This window comes from Rattus rattus, chromosome 9 (assembly GCF_011064425.1).
Source record: "Rattus rattus isolate New Zealand chromosome 9, Rrattus_CSIRO_v1, whole genome shotgun sequence".
Classification (NCBI taxonomy): domain Eukaryota; kingdom Metazoa; phylum Chordata; class Mammalia; order Rodentia; family Muridae; genus Rattus; species Rattus rattus.
In genome coordinates this window covers 90,812,291-90,835,141 of record NC_046162.1, presented here as the reverse complement: position 1 = coordinate 90,835,141, position 22,851 = coordinate 90,812,291, and the positions used below count along the sequence as shown (strand labels likewise).

The 22,851-nt window shown below is 51.2% G+C and overlaps 1 protein-coding gene across 1 annotated transcript in view; it reads left to right on the top strand.

Annotated features, from left to right (window-relative positions):
- Rab11fip4 (RAB11 family interacting protein 4) overlaps positions 1 to 22,851 on the top strand; it is a 105,284-nt gene that overhangs the window by 14,353 nt on the left and 68,080 nt on the right. Inside the window, 2 exon segments of the mRNA XM_032911802.1 lie at positions 13,350 to 13,437; positions 14,809 to 14,897. Of these exon segments, the coding sequence (XP_032767693.1) occupies positions 13,350 to 13,437; positions 14,809 to 14,897 (177 nt within the window).

Below are 22,851 nucleotides of genomic sequence, written 5' to 3'. Positions count from 1 at the left end.
TCTGGGAGCAGGGGATAGGCAGGTGGACTGTATGTCCTCACTAAGGACCCGCAAACCCTCTCACCCAGATTCTGACTCTGCTGCCAAAACGACCTACTTAGTGTCATGTGGGAAGCAGAACAGCCATAGAGGGCAGTGCCCAGATCATGAGGAATCCTGGTCCTTTGGAGGTGAGAGGAAGCTCCACGAGCAGGGACGGGGGTAGGGGAAGCTAATGGAAGGCTCTGACAGGCCTGTGTGTCTCAGACTTACTGATCTGAGAGGGCTGTGTGTGTGTGTGTGTGTGTGTGTGTGTGTGTGTGTGTGTGTGTATGTGTATGTTTATGTATGTGTCTGTTTATATGTATGTGTATGTGTGTGTACAAATGCATCTATGTATTTGTGTATGTGTGTTTGGCGTCTGTACTTGTTTGTGTAGACGTGTGCACATGTTTGTGTGAGTTCACACGCACACATGAGCACCTCCATGTTAAAGCTAACGGTCACACATTCGGGATCTTTTCTCCGTCTCCTCACTTTTCTTTCTTTTTCTAAGCTGATTAACTAGAACATTGTCACAGAGAAGAGTGATGAAAGGACCGAGGACACATTTCTGTTTAGAGCTGAGGATGCCGGACAGACTGCACCCCCCTCACTTCCTGCAGCTCTTGTTCCTCCTGGCAGTGTACAGCGAGGACGTCTGTAAGAAGCAGAAGAGAGTTTAAGATCCCCGAGCGTTTATACACACACCCAGGCAGAGTGCTGCAACATCTTAAGTCTCTTGATTCTTTTTCTAAAAATAAATTAAAAAGTCTTGAGACAGGATTTCTCTATGTAGCCCTGGCTGTCCAAAGAACCCCCTTTGTAGACCAGGCTGGCCTCAAACTCTTACATATCCACTGACTCTGCCTGCCTCCCTAGTGCCGGGATTAAAAGATTGTGCCACCACCACCCAGTTCTAAAAATAAGTTTATTCTTTGTGAAGTTCATGTAATGTATTCTGATCATATTCATCTCCCTCCCCTACTCCTCCCAGACCCACTCGACTACGCACCCTCTTTTTAAAATTTCAAAGTCCAATTTGTGCTGCCCAGATACTCTTGGGTGGAGCCACCTCCTTACCCGGGGTCACGCCCTTAAAGGAAGCCGCCTGCCCCTCTCCTACAGTCGTTGACTGCCGAGGGCTGCTCTGTCAAGGCTCAACTCCTCCAAGCTGGGGTTTCGTCGAGTGTGAGCAGGTCTCGTGCATGCTGTCACAACCATGTGAGTTCATACGTGCACCTGCCCTGTGGTGTGCAGAAAATGAAACGCTCTCTCCCCGTAGTCACCCACCGCCTCCGGCTGTTACGAGCCTTCCACTCCCTCTTCTGAAAAAGTGTGTGAGCCTTGGGAGGATGGGCTGTGATACAAATGATCCATTTAGGGCTCAGCTCTCCAAGGTTTTCTATTCTCTACCCCTTAGCCAGGCCTGGGTCTCTGTGTTAATTGCCGCTTGCTGCAGAAGATGCTTCCCAGATGAGGGCTGAGTCACCGATCTCTGGGTACAGCAGTAAGTCCTTGCGAAGGGTTCAGTACTTTGTTACACCGGATGCTCATCAACAAGGCTAGGCTGGCTGGCCTGTCTCCTCCCCAGCACTGGACTTACAGGTACACACTGCCTGGCTGAGAGAAAGGCTTTTAGTTGTGGTCATGCTGGGGATGGAACGGCTCTTGTGCATGCTAAGCATGTGCTCTACCACTGAGCTATGACTCCAGCCTCTTGAGAACCATTTTTCCTGTGATAGACCTTGAGACTCCCAAAGACATGGCTTCATAGAGACTGTGGCAAGGGCCTCAACCTTTCTGGGCACAGCTTACTTTGTGGGTGAAACCGTAGTCCCTCACTGTTTCAGGCATGATGGATGGATGATGGATGGATGGATGGATGGATGGATGGATGGATGGATGGATGGACGGATGGGTGGATGGATGATGGATGGATAGATGGGTGGGTGGATGGGTGGATGGGTGGTGGGGGGATGATTGGAGGGATGGGGGGATGGATATGTTGGTGGGTGGTTGGGTAGATGGATGGGTGGATGGATGGGTGGATGGATGATGGATGGGTGGATGGATGGGTGGATGGGTGGATGGATGGATGGGTGGATGGGTGGATGGATGGGTGGATGGGTGGATGGATGGGTGGATGGATGGGTGGATGGATGGATGGGTGGATGGGTGGGTGGATGGATGGATGGGTGGATGGATGGGTGGATGGGCCAGCTTAGTCTTTGCTTTCCTCATTGGTCTGAGATGTCTCCTTGGTACCCCCAGCAGGGCCTGATTACTAAATCCATTACAGCACAGATAGGTTCTTGGAGATGAGCCCTGTGCTGGTGTGAAGGAGAATGGCCCCCTTTGGCTCATAGGTTTGGATGCTTGGTCCCCAGTTGGCAGCTCCATTTGGGAAGGATTAGGAGGTGTGGCTTTTGTTGAAGGAGGCGTGTCACTGGGGCCAGGCTTTTAGGTTCCAAATGCCCACACTATTGCCAGTTAACTTTCTCTTCTCATGCCTGTAGATCAAGATGTGAGCTCTTGGCTACTGCTCCAGTGCCTGCCTACCTACTGCCATGTTCCCCATCATGATGGTTGTAGACACACTCTGAAATTGCGAGCCCCAAATAAATTCTTTCTTCTATAAGTTGCCTTGGTCATGGCATCTTTCTACAGCAATACAAAAGTATCTAAGACAAGCCCACCAGGTCATGGGCTGGTGGGGGCAGGTCCTCTGCCTGGCCTGTAGGCAGAGAGGTTCTACTTAGGACCCCTGTGGGGTTTCAGGAGAACAGAAACCTTCTGGCAGACAGGGCATCTTCGTTCCCCCAATAGCCTTCCTAGGGGCCTGCCTGATTCCCACAGGATCCTTAATAAGCCCCTGCTCAAAACCATGACTTTCAAGTCTGAAATTCTCCTTGGTCTCCATGGTAACAGTTTGAGTTGACCTTTGCCACCTGCCCATTTCGCAGGAGAAAACCCCAGACTCAAGGGGACTGCAGTTCGTTTGTGTCTTGGTGAGACTGTGTTACTCACCAAGAAACTCCCTGGTGGGCTCCCGGACCTGTAGCCTTTCCTTCATCATGTGAAGGAGCAGCACCGGGACTTTCGGCTGGAGCTGCCATAATTTGTTTTGCCTCAGAAGCTAAAACGTAATTCCCCAGAGTTTGTGAAGCCTTCAGCCCAATTGCAGCTTCTGAGGGAGAGAGGAAGGCATTTCACTCGAGGGTGGGAGAAACTCCAGCAAAGCCCTAGGATGAGCAGTGCCCCTCCAGCCGCTCCAAGAATCATCAGTGTCCACAGAGACCCCAACACTGGGCTGGAGGACACCAGGGACCACTCGGCCATGGTGTGGCCTCCCTTGTGGAAGCACAGGTGTCCTTCCCCTTGCAGGGTGAGCTCCCTGGCCCACGGCCAGGAAACGGTTCCGAGAGCTGTGCCCAGCCTTGTCCTCATTACCTCTTAACCTTCCTAGCACATCAAAAACCCAAGCAAGTAATGTGCATAGATTGGACCTGGCTTCAGAATTCAGGACTGGGCCATCGATGTCAACTAGAACTTTGCTAGTCAAAGGATGGCTGGGATTGGCATGTGCTAGGAGCAGTTAGAAAGTCAGGCTCAAGAGGGCTGGGGGACGTAGCTCAGTGGGTAGAATGTCTGTCTAGCAAGCACTAAGCTTTGATCCCCTGCACTGCATGGAACCAGACATACGTGTTGTACAGCTCTAATCCCAACACGCCACAGGTAGACACAAGATGAAGAGTTCAAGGCCTACCTGGGCTACCAGAGACCCTGCCCCCCAAATCAAAATGAAAAGGCAGAAAAGCAATCTCAGGGCCCAGCCTTGCGGAGTGGGCACCTCCACCCAACCGAGAGGTTGAGACTCTCCTAGTCTCTGTCCTGTCAGCAGCTCAGAGTGGGGCTCTCCACGTCTTCCCTCCCCACAGAGAGAACAGGGCAGTGGTGGCCGTGCCTTTGAGCTCTCATCCACCCCGGGCCTCGAACCCATCTGCCAGCACCCTGTGCACCTCAGCATACCTGGGGCTGGTGCTGGTGAGTGACTGAGAGAAGATGCTGTGTTTATGATCTTCCTTGAGCCCAGTCACCTTGTCACCTTCAGCCAGAGCCACCCCTGTCCTCTGGGTGGAGACAAGTTCCCTCTTCTGCCATTGCTGCCCTTGCAGACAGGTCAGGGTCATTAGTGAGACAATGGAAGCAGAGGTCTCCTGCCTGAGGGTCCAGGGGACCTGGATTTGTGGTCAGGCAGACATGCTACCCTGGCCGACCAAAACCTGCCTGATGCCCCAGGTCATCATCTCCTTGTCTGTGGAGATTCAGGAAATGACCCCTAGGAGTCAACCTGGCCTCCTTGTGTCTGTCACACCAAGCGAAGTAAGTGTCCTTCTCTTCATCCCCACATGGCCTTGGCTTCTCTTCTGGACTGTACTCGCCTCATTATGGTCTCCCTGCCTTCTCTCCCTTCCCCCTACCTCCATACCTTCCAGCACCTTCCTAAGTACAAACCTGGCTCCTTGGGCCCCTGCTAATCACTACCCTCACCCCCGGCAGAGGGAATAGTGTCTTCCCGACCATGCTCCATGTCCTCCAGCCGCCAAAGCAGGTGCTGGGCCCCCACCCAGCTGGTGCGACTGCAGCCCCTCCTGAGCTCTCGTCCACCCCTCCCATGTCTTCTGGTTCTCCCCCCACCTTTTCTCTGCTTCCCCTGGATTCCCCATAGCTGCATGTTTGCTGTGTCCATCCGTTAGGTCCAGCCCAGCCACCTCCGTTGGCTGCCCCCAGGTGACTTCCCAGCCCTCTGGGCTCTGCTTCCCTTAAACATCTAGGAGGTGACCTTGTGGCCGCTTCTGTCTTATCTACCCCCAAAATACTGTGAGCCTTCCCCTTTTTAAGAACTAAAAGGCTTCACTGTCCTCACCACCCTGCTGGGGTTCTTAAATGATCCAATTCCGTTTTTAAATTGGGCGGATTAAAAACTCTTGTGAGAGGAAGCGGAAGGATTAGCCACCAGTTGGCCAGCGCATGGAGACACCTCTGTGGAGAGCAGCTCCATGAGCTGGGACAGTGCTACTTCTCTAGAGCCTGCGTGTTTCTAAATCCCAGCAGATAATGAGGTGGAATTCAGAGGCTGAGTCATTGGCCTTTGCTCACACCACTGGTGAACGGAAGAGGGGGGATTCCAGTCCAGCTCTGACTACCACAGAGACCTGGAGTGACCTTCGGCCCAGACGTGTGGGTGTGTGATCAGTCAGTCACCTGCGTGCTTTTATGCTTCTCCCGTGGCTATTTTTATTTTACTCACAATGGACATCTGTCCTTTCCCTGAGAGCTTCCTGGGAACTTGTCATTCTCCCCTTGGGGCTGAAGAAATAAGTGTTTGCTGAAGGCGGGGACAGAGGACAGCCAACTTCAGGGGCCACCCACACCCCTGTCATTTTCATTACTATTCAGATACTAAACAAAGACCTCGTGGGTGGCCAGAGGGACTCTCCACTGTAGCAGCTCGGCCGGATTGAGGGGCTGCTGGTGACACCTGGACATGCTGGAGTCTCCAAAGGGCTCCAGCCACAGCTCAGCTGAGACTACACTACCCAGGACAGGGGTGGCATAGGCCATGGTGACAGGTCTCCTTTCTTGATACCTGACCCTAACCAGAGGCGTTCCAGTCCCAGTACCTTCTCTACCACTCGGGAAGCTCCTTAACTCTTGAAATTTCCCTCCATCCCCATCTTTTCCACCCACAGGTCCTGGAAGGGGGAGGGGTGTTGCGCACACACGGCTGTGCAGGCCCCAGCTCCTGTGCTTATACAGGGCGGCCAGAGCAGGATGCCAGGTAGATGCCCGCTCTCTCTTCAGGGCCTCTGAACCTAGAGCTACACTGGTTGCCAGCAAACCCGAGTGCACTCCCAACAGCACCGGGGGTGCTCGTGCAAGCCATACCCAGCTTTTTACAACACGGTTGCTAGGATCCAGGCTCAGGTTCATGAGTCTGCATTAGGTGCTCTTACCGGTCCAAGGACAGTTCCTCATCAAGGATATGGTTCAAATGCTGAGAAAAATGAAGGCGTGCAGGCGTGCAGGCGTGTGTGTGTGTGTGTGTGTGTGTGTGTGTGTGTGTGCGCGTGTGTGTGTATTGTATATGGAGAAAGCAAAGCAGCCCAAGGGCAGTGGCTTGGAAGCATCATGCAGTCAGATGCCTCCTTCCCTAGATCTTCCCCAGTGTAGAGCATGATGCGTCCTCTCCAGGAGACCTTCTGTGACTGGTTCACCCCTCTCCCATCAGAACTCCTGCAGGGTTCTCTTCCTGTCTCATCTCATTGAACAGAGGTTTAACAGACATTTGCCTCAGCCAAGCTCAGGTTTCGCTCAGTCTGTTCTCCTGGCCCCGACTGAGGTATTCTGGTCAGACGAAGGCTGCCCTGCTGGAAGGAGAGGGAAGCAGCCATCAGGGTCTGCTTCAGTTCTTGCCATTGTTTGCGGGCATTGGTTGAGTCCCCCACAGGGCCCTGTGCTGCTGCCTTGGAAGGACACACTGGCTTCTCTTCATTCCCTTCGTTCCCTGTTACTCTGGGTTTTGTCCCTTCCCTAACCTCATGTGTACCCCTAACAGCCCTGGAGAGACATCCCAACCATACAGACTCTCAAGGCCGGTATTAGTGTTACTCGGCACTCTCGTTTTCCAAAAAGGGAAACTGAGGCATAAAGAGAGGAGTTCTCCAAGACTCCTGATCAAGTAGATTGATGGTGGAGCTGCAAAGGTCGCACGGCTGCCCATTCCTGCCAGGACTCGTTCCCTGCAGCTCTCTTTAGGCATCTTTATCCTAGATGATCCCACCAAAGCCCTGAGAGTCAGCACTGTAGATGTGTGGAGAACGGTCTTCGAGGGGTAATGTGACTACACAGACTCCAGTGTAGACACAGGCTACAACGCCCCGAGCACCCCATGGAGTGCGGGCTTTGGGAGTGGTGACTAGGAACTGACATCAGACTGGAATTCCTCAGCCTGGCCTGGGGTGTAGGGACTGGCAGGGCTCTCTGTGGAAACTCCTCCCTCTCTGTCTGCACCTGGCTCTGTGGGAACTCTTGCCCACCTCTCCTCCCCTCCCTCCCTGAGAATTAATGAGAGGTCAGTGGCTGCCTGCACCCTTTGTCTCCTGGACTCCAGAACACTGGCCTCATTGTGTGCCCGGGAAAGTGGATAAACAGCAGCTGAGGCCTTTGGCCCTCTGGGTGGGCAGCAGAGGGAAAGACTCGCCTGCAAAGAGAGCAGAGCCTGGATGGGAAGGTGCTCCCACCTCTGCCTCCTCTAATGTAGGGTGACAGGAGGGTGGGCAGACGGAAGGACCAGAGATCCTCCGTTTCTCTAGACCAGTGGTTCTCAACCTTCCTAATGCTGCAACCCTTTAATACCTCACGATGTGGTGACCCCCAACCATAAAATTATTTTGTTACAACTTCATAACTGATTTTGCTACCATTATGAATCATAATGTAAATAGCGTTGGAGACAGAGGTTCAGCAGAGGGGTCTCAGCCCACAGGTTGAGAACCACTCCTCTAAGCCTTGAGAAGACTCAGGGGAAGAGGTCTGGGGGTTCCTGACCTAGTAGGTCATGATAAAGCACTGAAGCCAGCCTGCTAACCGGGCAGCCTGCTGTCCGCAGACCCTGGGTAACCGTGACCTTCCTGGTACCGATCTGACAAGGGTTTCACCAGATCCAGTTCCTGCAAGGGATCTAACCCAGAGTGTCCCATTGCAGTTATACCCTAAACCTCTGGGCCTCAGAGTTCAGGGGCATCCCTCTGACTTTTCTTCAACTCCCCCAGACCCCCAGTCTTGGCCAGAGTCCCTCTCTCCCCTGCTCCCTTTGCCATTTGCTAGACCTACCTCCCTCTCCAGCTCCCAGCAACCTGACCTGCTCCAGGGACCTCTGCTGCCCCCATCCACGATCTGTACCTGACTCCTCATGTCCTGAGCTTCAGGCCTCCCTTCTGCCCACTTTGCTGGTCCTAAAGTGCTCTGAGGACAGAACCACCGGGATCAGTAGCGCTGGCTGAGCCAGCTCTAGCCCTTAATTTTTTTAAAAAAATTTTTTTTATGTGTATACACATAATTTTTACATTTGGCAAAACTACACATAAAATTTAATTTTACGTGTAAAAAACTTCGCCTGCATATATGTATGTATACCACTTGCCTGGTGTTTGTGGAGGCCAGAAGGCAAAGTTAGATCCCCTGGAACTGGAAATACAGATGGATGAGCCGTGGTATGGGTGCTGGGAATTGAACCTAGGTCATCTGATAGAGCAGCCAGCACTCTTTTTTTTTTTTTTTTTTTTTTTTTTTTTTTTTGGAGCTGGGGACTGAACCCAGGGCCTTGCGCTGCTAGGCAAACACTCTCACCACTGAGCTAAATCCCCAACCCCCAGCCAGCACTCTTAACTGCAGAGCCATCTCTCTAGCCCTATTTATTTTTATTGTATGTGTATGGGTATTTTGCTTGTGTGCAGTGTGTGAACCATCTGCATTCTCAATGCCCATGGAAGACCCACAGGCGCGCGTGCGCACACACACACACACACACACACACACACACACACACACGAAAAGGAAAAGGGAGAGAAACACCTAGGGCATTTTCCTTGTTTTTGACTCAGATGGGACCCCTCCCCAGCTTTGCATCAGGAAGGGTTTCTTTTTGAGCCCCTCTCTTCCCATCTGATGCACAGGAGGTAGGAAAGGAGGGTAAAGATAATCCGTCAAACTCAAGTCTTTGTTTTCCCTTCGTTCACCTTGTGGAGTCTTGTCTCTTTAGATTCTCCACTCAGGTGCTCAGCTATGGTCTGTGGGAGAGACAGGATGTGGGGTCCTTGTGCAGCTCACCCAGAGCCAGGTGTCTCCCTGTGTGGACGAGGCTGGCTGGAACTAGTGACCATTCCGCTGGAGGCACATGCCACCACGCCCTTCTTCCCAGAACTTTAATATTGGCATCTTAACAACAGGTCTGAAGTCTACAGCCCGGAGGATGCTAGCTGCCCACCTTTCTTTTAGCAGTTCAGTTCTTTCCTTTAATATTCCAATTCTTAAGCAAGGGTTTCTTGTACTGGTGCTAGTTTTTCTGGTCAAAATTTCTTAGCTCCCTCCCCGCTCTGGTCAGAGCAAGTTCTGGAACTTATAAGTGATCAAAATTATTTCAGTAGCAATAATTACTGGGGGTTGCCTGAACTTAGCTGCCTCCTCGTGGTTGTGTGACCTTAACCCTAAACCCCTGAGCCTTGTGTATGTCCTCATCTGTAAAATGGGAGTTCAGGATCCAGGAGCCTGTGAAGCTGGAGTAAACCTGTCTGTGTTGAGGTTGAACAGAGCCTGGCATAAAGGCAGTTGCTCTTCACTCAGTTTGGTTCCTGGTAGGAAGGGCTAAGTGCCGGAAGCCAGAGGCAGCTGAGACCTCAGTGGGCAAAGGGCTGCTTGGCCTTCACTGGCTTGCCAGGCCTGCATGGGGGGGTGGTATGGGAGGCAGCTGGGCAAGGGGAGATCTTACCGGTAAGCTGACCTCAGCTTGGCTCACAGCATCACGGCATCCTTCTGTCAGGGAGATGTGACTCTGGGGGATTAATGGAGAAACCAGCCTGAAGAGAAGCAACAGAAATAGAAGGGGAAGCCCGGTAATGAAAGATCAGCACTCCTCTGCCAGCAGAACCACCAGTTCCTCTGGCAGCGAGCTGTGTGGCAAGTCCAGCTGTGCAGGCTTCAGCTGTTCCTCTCATCCCTGCCCGCCTCGCCTCGGAGCTCCCTTTCTCCTCTCACGGGAGCCAGAGGAGCCCGGGGCTGCTGGGACTGTGGGGACTGCTGACCGACCGACCGACCGACCGCCATCTGTGCTGGCTCTCAGTGCTACCTGCTGTACTCCCTGGTGTGAGAGAGCCCCTGCCCCTTCCTGGGACTCAGCAGACACAGCCCCAGATCCGGCTGTTCCCTTCCCTGTGTGTTCTGGTTTTGCCTGCTCGTTCTCTGAGACGGTATTTCTCTTGTAGCCTAGGCTGACTTCAAACACAATCCTCCAGAATCTTTATATTTCTTTGGCCATGTTAAGGAGAGAGGCCGGGGCTTACACACGCTCACAGAGTGACACCCCAGCCTAGATATGTCTTCCCACATGGGGTGTGAGGGATTTGATTGCTATTCCATGCACATAGGTGGCCCAGTAGAGACCACACACTTGCAGAGGGCAGGGAAGCAGGAGGTAGCTGCCGCTGGCACTCTAGAGTTAGGAAGACCCTGCTCAGTTGCTGCCACTGCTGGTGACTGCCTAAATGGCTTAATTTCCCTGAGCCTTAGTGTCCTCAAATGTAACATGGGACTGTTACAGCAGCTGCTGTTTAAATAACTCAAAATGAACTCTGATGGGCCTTGCAAGGATTTTGTCACCCATTTCTACAAAATACTGCTAAAGCCTCATTTAAAAAGCAACTGTCGGGCTGGAGAGATGGCTCGGTGGTTAAGAGCACTGACTGTTCTTCCAGAGGTCCTGAGTTCAATTCCCAGCAACCACATGGTGGCTCACAACCATCTGTAATGAGATCTGATGCCCTCTTCTGGTGTGTCTGAGGACAGCTACAGTGTACCTATATATAATAAATACATAAATCTTTAAAAAAAAAAAAAGCCACTGTCAGGCGGTGGTGGCACACACAGAGGCAAGTGGATCTCTGAGTTCGAGGACAGCCTGCTCTACAGGGCTAGTTCCAGGACAGCCAAAGCTACATGGAGAAACCCTGCCTCAAAGAACAAAACAAAACAAAAATTAAATAAATGAATAGATAGATAGATAGATAGATAGATAGATAGATAGATAGATAGATGACAGACAGACAGACAGACAGATAAGCCATTGCAAGCACTGCTATGGTCTTTATGGGTGTTAATTGTATGTGACATAAGAATTTACTAATTACATAGTTTCCACAAAGCTGTCTTACCATAGCCAATCCCCTGGGACCACCACCTTCCTGAGCTCTGTGGGATTAGCTGACGAGAAGGGAGTCATTGTAGTTGTGAACTCCTAACTGCGGCCTGGATCACATCTCTGTGGACTGTGTGGAGGTCCTTACAGGCTCACATCTCTCTGTCTGTCTGTCTGTCTGTCTGTCTGTCTGCTTCAGACACCCCCCAACACCTACCTCTGTACTAGCTTTTGCTGGAAGCAGAGGATGGACAGTCTGCCCCAGCGATGTCCCCAGGCCCTAGGCATTAGGGCTTGGAGGTAAATTACAGAACCCTGCTGTCCCCCAGAGTGTGTAAGGCTGGAGCTTCTCTTTAGGCACTTGACACTCTGGAGTAGATGCCTTGGACTTGTCTGCAAAATAATTAAGGCATAGGCCCTGACCTTGGAAATGGCTGTAGGGGTCCTAGAGGCTGGGAGGGTAGGGGTCAGAGTGTCCCAAGCTCTCCGTAATGGGAGGGGACAGAAGGAGAGGAGTTGAGGATGGCCAACTGGGTGAGTCCCCAACAGCCTGCAGGTGGCACCTGGGCAGTACTATTCTCAGAAGTCACATCATTGCCTGGTTGTGTCAGCAGCTTCCTTGGTAGTGGAGATGGGAGCAGGGCTGACAGTTGCAGTGTTAGGGATGCTCTGGCCAGGCCTTAGCTGGCAAAAAGCCTCTTCCCTGTTACCTGACATGTTCTACCACTTCATGGAGGCTGAGGAAAAGGGCTGGGGCTTCCTCAGCTTTGGACAGTGCACAGCACGACGGGTCCCTCTGAACTTCTGCTATATCTGAATCCGAGGGATGTTCTATTAGGCACCAGGTGCAGAAACATCCTAAGACATTGCATAACTCCTGGGTTATCCCTCAGATCCAGCAGAGTAGGAAAACTGGAAAGAGGTACACACAGCCACCATGCACAGGAGTGGAGAGTGGCTGTGATAGAAGCTGTGTTCACTGAAGCCCACCAAGCCCAGCCCCTGATGCTGGGCTGCTGCAGTGACCAGGGATTAGGTGCCTGCTGCAACCACCATGCTGGACAAGTACCCTGTGGATGTGCAGGGAAAACAGTGTGAGAGCAGATGAGTCTTCCCACCTGCCTGTGCTGTGGCACACGTGACAAGCAGTTGGGAGTGAGGGCAGACCCTCCTGTGATGACGCCAACAGCCACAGCAGTGACAGACTCCATCCTGCATGTGGGTCTGTGTTCCCAGCATGCCCTCACACCATCAGCTGCAGCCCAGCCTGAGGGAATTGTCCTTGTTTTCTGAATCTTTCCCCAAGGAAGATATACACAAGCACTTGCCCCCTACCATGTAGGGCAAACCAAAGTATGATTCCACTGAAGTCCAACTCGTGGGAAGCCATTGAGTTTATCGGGCTTATGTACAGAACCTGGGTAACCCCAAAGCAGCTGTATCATCCAAACACAGTCTCTCTACTATAGATGACGTTTTCCACAGATGGCGATGACTTGGGGGGAAAGTTACCTGAGGAGGTGCGTGAGTATGGATGTGTAGATATGTGTGACTATGCATGTGTGTGCACATGACCATGTGTAACTAACCAGTTACCACCATCAACACTAGGCAAGTAGGAGGTGCACAGTGGTCAGTTGTTGAATCAGTGAGTGAGTGAGTGAATGAGTAAATTAATGAATGAGTGTTGTGGAGGACTGCTATAAGGTACAAGCTAATTTGGAAGCTAAAAATACATAGACTAGGGACATAGCGCCTTAGTAATATGCCTGGACAAGGCCGTGGGTTCAGTCCTCAGCATTGCATAAACAGGCTTGTAATCCCGGCATTCCCGAGGTGGAGGCAGACGGCTCTGAAGTTCAAGGCTGTCCTTGGCTACTTAGCAACTTTGAAGCCAACCTGGGACACATAAAAGCTGCTTCCACAGATAAACAAAACAAACAACAAGAGTTCTTGTCCAGGCATGGTGGTGCATGCCTGTGATCCCAGCATTCAAAAGGCTGAGGCAGGAGAATTCAGAGCTTTAAGCCAGCCTGGGCTACATAGCCAGACCCTGTCTACAAATTAGACAAACAGTGAACCTAGGTGAGTGTGGCTTTCAGTGTGCTGTCTTTGGGACAGGGTTTGGAGGAGCTGTGGGACCACACCCTGCACCGTTGAGGCCTCTTTACTTTTTCTCACTTGAGTTTTAGAGAGAATAACTTGATCCTAGAGGGAAAGACCAAGTTGGGAACATTGGTGTCCTTTTGACTTAGTTGGCGAGACCCACCAGCCTCCGTTCCACCTTCTGCCCTGGTGCCCTGGGGCTCTTGGGGTATCCAGGGTTCTTCATGCATGTTTTCTTTCCTCCCCAAAGGTGGAAAAACTTGTGAAGTGTTTGGATCCCAATGACCTGGGGAGAATCAACTTCAAGGATTTTTGCCGTGGAGTATTCGCCATGAAAGGTGAGGTCCTTTTGGAAATCCTGTCCAGCTAGGGAAATCCTGTCCAGCTAGGGGGTGAGCACACAGGGGTCCCAGAGCCTAGGGTGGGTTCCAGAAATGGGCTCTGTTCCTAGTGACCCATGTGGGTTGAGTTAGTGACCCATGTGGGTTAAGGAGAAAGGTCTAGGGCATGGCTCTCTCTGAACCTCTACTACAGGATCCCCCCACCAGGGCAGGGCTGCCTTTCTGCCCTTCTCATATCTGCCCCTCTGTAAAACTGCTCTTTTCTGTGTTTGTCTCTTGCTGTCTCCTGCTAGGACGGCTGTGCTTCGGAGGAGTTTCCCAGGACTTCCCACTCTAGTGTGGGGCCCTGGTATGGGGCTGGGGGTACTGGCTCAGTCCGTGATAGAGAGCTTACCTAACCAGTGCAAAGCTCTGGGATCCATTGCCAGCAAAGGGGGAGGAGTCAAACCAATCTAGTTCTGGCCACAGCTGGAGAGAGCTGGCTGCCATGTCTCTCTCCTCTTAGGGCTTATTTATTACTTGCCCTCTCTTCTCTAAGCCCTTCCGAATTCCTTCCTTTCTTCCCCAATCCTCTCTTTTTTTCTTCCAAAATTCCAAAGGCAGTTTTGAGAACTCATGGAATACTCAACTTTTCCGTCTAGCTCCCCCAAGCCCCTGAGAAAATGGCTTAGGGAGACAGCCAGGACTTCTGAGCCTCCCCACTGCGCTGGCACTGGAGGCTGGGAGAGCATGAGCTACTTCCAGAGGGATCCTGTCACCTGTGAAAGAAGCCAGGTTCTCCCTTCTGTGGTCAGGTCTGGGAGAGCTCACCTCTGCAAGATCCTGGGGGTCCCAGAAGTAGGAAGGAAGCAAGAATCCTGAAGCAGAAATGTGAGGGAAACAGAAGTTCACTGGGGAAGCTGAGAAAGCCCAGAAACCCCTAAGATTTTCTGAAGGGATTTGTTTGATTCTCTGGACCACACTTGCCCTGTGCCTGTGCTGAGCCAGGGTAGGAGCCTCCTGACTTCCTTAGGGTGGCCCTTTCCAGGACTTGGGGGTTGTTAGGGAACTTTGTGGGTGGCCCCTGTGCACAGAGGGAAGTACTTTCTAGCTCGGTGCTCCCCTGCACTCAGCCTGCTTCTGGATATGTGAGTGTCTCCTCTCTTTGTCCCTGCTGGGGTTTGTCCCTTAGAAGAAGTTCCTCTCATCAAATGCCTTTCAAATGCCTCGTGTGGTGCCCTGAACCAGGCCCATGCAGCTAGGCCTCTCCTCCCCTGCCATTGTGTTCCGAGCTGTGGCCGTCTGCTCTTCCAGTTCTTCCCTTCAAGGCCCATTAGTCAGAAGAACAGCCTTGTGAACTGAGGCTCACCACTGTCTGTCTGTCCACAGGGTGCGAGGAGCTGCTGAAGGACGTGCTGTCGGTGGAGAGCGCAGGGACCCTGCCATGTTCTCCAGACATCCCAGACTGTGTGGAGCAGGTAAGAGTGGCTGCTGCCTCAGTGCCTGCTGCATGAGGCCACCCTCTGCATCGGCGCCTGGGCTCAACTTTAGAAGGTCTGGGCCTTCCACTAATGGTCTTCTGGCATCAAAGTCAAAAAACAACTACAGAATTGCTGGGTAAGGTGGCACCTGCCTCTAATCCTAATCCTCAGGAAGCTGAGGCAGGGGGATTGCCACGGGTTTGAGACCAGCCTACACTACATAGCAAGACTCTGTTTCAAAATAAAATAAGAAAAGAAGAAAACAGCACTTTAGAATGGGCACAGTGAAGCCCTTAGGAAGTCTAGTGTACACGTACACACACACACACACACACACACACACACACACACACACACACACGCACTATGTTTTTTTTTTTTTTTTTTTTTTTTTTTGTTTTTTTTTTTCGGAGCTGAGGACCAACCCAGGGCCTTGCGCTTGCTAGGCAAGTGCTCTACCACTGAGCTAAATCCCCAACCCCAACCCCACACGCACTATGTAATTAAAACTTTTTCATTTTAAAGTTTGTTTTCATAGCCCAGTCTCCAGCCCCTTCTTCCATCTAGAAGTGAGGAGTTGGAGGGCCTGAGAGTCCCCATTGTGGTCTTTCTCTGACCAGCTCCATCATGGGGCCCCTAGGGGTATCACTCTAAGTCATCTCAGTGTCATAAACCCAGGTATGGGTAACAGGAAGTGGTTAGGCATAAACGCCCCTCCTATAGGGAAATACCAAGGCCTCCAGAGCTCTGTGCCTCTTTGCTTCCTGCTGATGTGGTAAATGCCATGACTAGAACCACGTTAGGGAGATCACAACCCATCGCGGAGGGAAGTACCAGCAGCCATTCAAAGCAGTGGCCTGGAGGCAGGAAGTGAAGCCAGGGCCACGGGGGTGCCCTGCTTGCTGGAGTGCTCTCTGCTTCTGTTAAGCCAGTGTCGGGCCAGCTGCCCTGGGCTGGGCCCTCTACCATCAATAGATGTCTTACAGTCGTGCCCACAGTTCAATCCGATGGAGGCAAATCTTCAGCTAAGGATGTCCCTTCTTCCCACGTGTGTCAAGCTGGCAACCAAGAACAGCCATCATAGAGACCGATTTCACTTTGTATTGTCGTATATCCTTGGCTTTAGTTGACCTCTAGTTGACCTCTAGTCTTCTCTCCCACTCCTTCTGCTCCCCATACCCACGTAAACCTTTCTATCCCTAGTTACTGCCTTTTCCTTAAGGCCTCTCTTGTCCCCTTTTGTCCCTCTCTAGTTTCCTGGCTTCTATACACACTGGCCTCCACATAAATTCTCTCTCTCTCTCTCTCTCTCTCTCTCTCTCTCTGTGTGTGTGTGTGTGTGTGTGTGTGTGTGTGTGTCTTAATTCATTCTGCTATTATCACCAAATGATCTATTTATAATGCATTGGACTATTTTTGCAAGCACAGCTTTGCACTACAGAGACAGTTTAAATCGCACCGTCTCCAGTCTCCAGGGAACCTTCTGGCCAGATGAGGACTTATTTGGCTTCTCTCCCAAGTCAGCTCCAAAACCTCTGTGGCTCCAGGTGGTTCCTCATCCTGAGGCCACCTCCCTGAGAAATGGTAGACGCCTAGAGCCATAGTAGATGTTGACCAGATTGTTTGGACACTTTTGTGTCCAAAGTGGGCTTCTGTGGGGAGGACCATGGGGAGGAAGCTATAAGGGGTCCCATAATGCTGAGGGTGGCCAAACAGACTGTGTTGAAGAAGGCTAAGGCATTATCAAGAGACTAAAGTGTAACTGATTCAGTTAAAGATCGCGGTTGTGCGGACTGCGTGTAGCCTGGTGGTAGACTGTTTATCTAGGTTCTCATGACTGAGCCTGCCAACCTGATCAGATTCAGAAGCATCTAGAACAGAGCTTTCCAACCTTCCTAATGCTGTGACCCTTTAATACAGTTTCTCATGTTGTGGTGACCTCCCAACCATGAGGTTATTTTATTGCTACTTTATAACTTTAATTTTGTTACTGGTATGAATCATAATGTAAATATCTGATATGCAGGGTCTCTGATATGTGACCCCAAAGGGGTCAGGACCCACAGGTGAGAAACACTGTCCTAGAAGACTGGGAAAGGCCATTCACGGTACATGGAGGAGGGTGTTTTCAGAAAGGGTTAACTAAAAGGAGATCTGCTCTGGATATACAGGCCCCACCCTCCTGTCAGCTGGAATAAAAGGACACAAAAGGGGAAAGTGGGGCTGGAGAGATGGCTCAGCGGTTAAGAGCACTGGCTGCTCTTCCAGAGGTCCTGAGTTCAATTCCCAGCAAACACATGGTGGCTCACAACCATCTGTAATGGGATCCGATGCCCTCTTCTGGTGTGTCTGAAGACAGCCACAGTGTAGTCATATATAATAAATAAATCTTAAAAAAAAAAAAAGAAAAAAAAAAAAAAGAAAGGGAAAAGTCGATAGATCAGGTTCCCCCTAGCAACATCTCCACCACCTCTCTGCCTCCCCCACCTGAGGTCCGCCACTCCCACCACACATTCTACTACGGTGTTACTCTGTCTTACCTCAGGCTCCAAGCAATAAATCCCAGTGAGACTCAAGCCATGAGCCAAGATAAGTTTTCCTTCCTCCCTTCCTCTCTGCCTCCCTCTCTGCCTCCCTCTCTGCCTTCATTGATTTCTTCGGCCTCTGTCACAAAGACAACAGGACTAACACAAGGTCTAGGGCAGGAACAGAACAGTGGATTTTATAAGGTGGGAACTGTGATGGATCTGGGGACATTCAGAGATTCACCATCTGACCATGAATAAATGTTAATAAAACAGGCTTTATTAAATACTGACCAGAAGACTGGAGATCGGCTCAGCGGTTAAGAGCACTGGCTGCTCCTCTAAGAGGTCCCAAGTTCAGTTCCCAGCAACCACATGGGACCATAATCATCTATAATAAGGTCTGGTGCCCTCTTCTGGCCTGCAGGCGTACATGCAGGTAGACCTCTGTATACATAATAAATAAAGAAACCCAAAAAACAAACACTGGCCGAGACCACACCTGAGACTCATGCTCAGAGTATGGCCCCAAACTACATTAGCCTGGGGCTTATAAAGGCAAAACTCACGAGGCTACATACTTCCTGCCTTTGTCCAACCAGGGGCAGTCATATATCCTGACGTACTTCCTGCCAATGTACCTCCTCTACCTACCCATGTCAAGCACACATCCTGTGTAGTTGGGGCAACCAGGTTTGTTTACAGAAGTGAAAACATGCGGTTTGTTATCTTACAGAACATCAGTCCCTAGCGTTCCAGGGCGTTATCTGTTCTTGGGCAAGTGGGCCTTTCAGGTTAGAGGCTTGTTGTTTTGTTTTTAGAGACAGTATTTCTCTGTGTAGCCCTGGCTATCCTGGAACTCCCTCTGTAGACCAGGCTGGCCTCGAATTCACAGAGATCCATCTGCCTCTACCTCCTGATGAAAGGCACCACCTCCTGGTGAGGCATTTTTGCTTCTCAGATCTCTTAAGCACAGTAATTTAAACTTAAAACATAATGTTGCCATCACAGGAACGGGGAAACTGAATAACAGGGGCAAAAAGCCGATTGGCCAGCATTAAACTGCTATTTTGAAAGGGTTAAGGTAGCAGGAGACTTACTTATTGTGCCAGCTAAAACCCTCCTGATTTCTGGGAAAGCACAAAGCAGTTTAGTTTCAGTCTTAGTAGCACAAAACACCGTCCTGAGCAAGGCTCCTTCTGTCCGGTCTGCTTAGCGCCGACGCCTGGCCCACACAAAGGAAACCTGTACATTTTGTCTAACAGTTTGAAGGTGACAGAGACTAAAGCTCCAGCTGGCGTGGGGCCAGGATTCCAGTCCAGTGTCCAGATTGTGCTCAACATAAGAACCCTTAGGGGTAGACCAGGATAACCGGGCTCCAAGGTATGTGTAAGGCCAGTGCCAAGGGCTCTGGAACCGTCTCACTGTGCCCAGTTCATGGATGCATCTGGGACAGAGAATCCCCAGCGTGGGGTAGACACTGAGTGACCGGGACTCTTTTGGGGTCCAGCCTTTGTGGAGGGTGCAGAGTAGGCTAGTAGGCTGTACCAGCCTTTTAAATGGGGTCCATACCTCACTTTGGCCACTGACTGGCCATGCAATCTCAGCAAGTTCCCCTCAACACCTCAGAGCCTGTTTCCTTGGCCATAAAGCAAGACTCGCCCAGCCAATCTAGGTCTGATTTAATGGGAGGACAGATCAGGGATCCACGGTCACCAGAGTCTCTGCGTCCCTTTCACCCTTGAGGCCCGACGTTTTCAAAGTCAGACACAGAGCCTGTGCGCTGAGAAGTGGGAGACCAGAGAAGCGCTGAGGCCAGGTACCCCTGGGGTACACAGGAGCAGAGACATGTTCCCATGGGCTCCGGCTGCTTCTTTGGCGTTTGTACTGTCTCAACCACTGACAGAAAAGATGGTGCATTTAGCAGAGAGGAGAAATAGGCTTGGGGGACCTGACCTTCAAGAAGGAATTCTTTATAAGCAGTGGTCTTGTTGCTTTGTTTTCCCAAAACCCAGAGGTTCCAGGGAGTCAGCAGTCAGAACAACCTGGCTCTTTCCCGCGGGGATGTATAATGTGACTGTGATTGTGGCTCCGAGTTTTTAAGCCTCTTCCAGGGAAACAAACCCTTTCCGCCCTCCACACCGCTCTAGCCAGAGCACCCACTGAGGCCACGTATTCATAGACGGGGCAGGCGACTTGGTTTGTTCTACTTAGCCAGACAGCTTGGGGGACATGGGCCAGTTCCTGCCTGTGGGCTCCTGGGTGTCCCAAACCAGCCAGGCAGAGTGAATCATTAGAATTCATTGGGATTCCAGCTCCTGGAACAGATGGGGCAAACCCACAGCTCATCAAAGACTATGAGGAAGCCCGCTGGAGGCAGAGCCCCATGCTATGGACCAGGTACCCAGCACCTTGCTGTGCTCCAGCTGTCCCCTAGAGGTCAGTGTGGGACCGAGACCAGGAAGCCAGCCATATCCTGGTTCTTTGTGGGTTTCCAGTGTGTCCCCAGGGAATACAGGTGGGTTGGGGAGGTAGAGAATGGTACGCAGCTGTCAGTGCAGCGGCCGAGCACCCTCAGGGAGGGAGATGAAGCCTTCAGGGTCATCTGAGCACCCTCAGGGAGGGAGATGAACCCTTCAGGGTATGGACATCACTTGCAGCATCGTGGCTAGATGGGAGTCACCTTGAGACTGTAAAACGCTTTCCTGTTGGCTGTGGGATAGGCTACCTCTGCTCCTCTTCCGGGTCGCATGGAGGCCCTGATGCTGGGCACCACCCTGGGTCTTTGACCTTGGCAAGTCCATTCTGTGTGTTTACTAAACCATTCCTGTGCAGCACTAGATTCTGACTGTGGAGGACACCCTTGTCCTCAGAGTTTGACACAGCCGTTGGGGAAAATGTCACTATATATTGCCAAATGTGCTGCTGACCATATTTCTCAGTTCGGGAAACGTTGGTCTGGTGAAAGGATGTCAGAAGGTATCCAGGGATGGTGTCTCCAGGACAAGCCCCCAACCCACACCCCCAAACCCACCCCGTCTGTTCCAAGGGCTGCCTACTGCCTCCCTTTTGTGTGGCTCTCAGTCCATATTGTAAAGAGCTGTGAAGTCATGGCCCACAGGCATCAAAGCAAGAGTCTGCTGGCCAGGGGCTGTGGTCACCCCTTGGCAGGCAGCGAGGCAAAACCTAACTATGATTCTGGTCATCCACCTATGTGGGCAGATTAATAGGAACTCATCAAACCAAGCAGCATCGCTGACCTGCTCCTCCCACGTGGCTGCCAGTGTCAGAGTCTTGTGCTACCATTCATCTAAAGGAGCCTAGGTCAAAGGGTCCCCGCAGTACCCGCATACGTTGCAGCCTCCCGCACTGTGCTCTCCAGAGCCCTCTCCTGTCACAGCTGCTGCCTATCCAATGTCCTCCCCGTTTCCCGCTGTTCTCTCTCTGGAACCCCCATCACAGCCACAGCAAGTGTCCCTCCTCCCAGGGGATGGAATGTGACCTCGGGTCCCACCTGCATATCTCATACCCCAAAACTGGTGACGTCAAACCTCCCCTAGTTTGTTTAGTTTTATTGCATTAACGTGTGTGTGTGTGTGTGTGTGTGTGTGTGTGTGTGTGTGTGTGGTGGAGACCAAAGAGGACATACAGTGCCCACAGGCTCTACTACCTGTGCGGCTGGGATCGTGTGCAGTCTGTTACGTGGGTGCTAGGATGTGAGCTGAACTCCAGACCTCCTGCTCGGACAGCAAGCGCTCCTGATTGATGACGATCTCTCCAGCGCCCGTCTACCTACGTTACGGGAAGGCTGTGTTCTGTCTGGATCTGGCCTTGTCACGTTGTCTTCCTTCTGGGCCGTCTGTTCTGCCCACTGACTGCCACAGGCCGTCTGGTATTTGTGTTTTAAAACTTCCCTAGGCATTTCTTTCTCCGGGTCCCCTTGGCCCCACCCTAGAGGAGGATCTGCTTCCTGGAGGCCTGGGTGCATAGACCACACTGCTTCAGTCTTATTCTCCAGAAGGTTCCATCGTGCTGGGGGAGACAGTGAGGACAGAGTGGCAGGGCCCTGTCGAGCTCTCCTCCTTCACAGCAGACAGCACCTGTGTCCTCAGGGTTTCTGTAAGCAACTAGAAGATTAGATATCCAGAAATGGAATCATCATAGCAAAAGATGTGCAGATTTTATTTTTGAAATAGATTTTTGTTGCTACTGTTGCTTTAAGACATGGTCTCACTCTGGCTCTACCTGTTTTTGGACTCAGTAGGAAGCCCAGGCTGGCCTGGCATCCACTATGTAGCCCAGGCTGGCCTTGAAATAACAGTCTCCCTTCTGCCTCAATCTCCCAGTCCTGGTAGTATAGACATGAGCTACCAATCCAGCTCAAAATACATGTTTAGGGCTGGAGAGCTGGCTCAGTGGTTAGAGCACTGGCTGCTCTTCCAGAGGACCCTTATTTGGTCTCCAGCACCCACATGGCAGCTCACAACTGTCTCTCACTCCAGTCCCAGGAGATCCAGTGCCCTCTTCTGACGTCCGTGGCCACTGCATGCACGTGCTGCACATGCATACGTATAGGCAAAACACATAAAACAACAAAATACATATTTTTTAAAAATAGATTTTTAATAGTTTTGTATTTTTGTTTTTAATGTAAGAAGTCAAGGAGACTGTACCAATTATATTTTACCGATTGTACCCAAACTGTATTATAATATACAAGTCCTGTTTGCTCCCCATCCCCAAACTTTGGTGTCACCAAACCACTGCAGTCTCCCTTCTCCAGGCGTCCCCTCACTTGTTCCACCAGAACAGCACATTATCGCTTAATGTTCTGCACTGTTGACACAAACACTTTACTATGATTTTCTGAAGTAGGAAAAGCAATGCAATAGTCATACTTGTGCTTCAGTCTGTCTCCAGACAGTAGCCAAATACTCCACAAAGCTACGGTCACCAAAGAGCATGGTCCTGCCATGAGAATAGACATCTGGAGAGATAGAACAGAGAGCCCAGAAACACGACACGGATAAAGGTGGAACGAGAATAGGCACTTGGCTTCATGACGTTGAGAAAATTGGATAGCAAATACAGAAAAAAGGACCCCTGTCCCTCTTCTCAGGTAGATTAAAGACTTGACTGAAAACAGGCAGGCACTGATGGACAAATTCAGCCTAGCAAGAAGTTTTTATAGATAAAGTTTTATTAGAATACAAGCATGTCCTTTCGATTAATGCCCCTCCACCCACTTTGAGGCAGGGTCTCTCTATCTATTTAGCCTTGGCTAGCCTGGCTATGTGGGCCAGAGATCAGCCAGCTCTGCCTCCTGAGTGTAGCACCACACCCAGCCCTCATGGCTGTTTTCAAACAATGGCAGTGGATTTGAATGGGAACCCGCCCTTGGTATCTGCGGAGGCTTGATTCCAGGA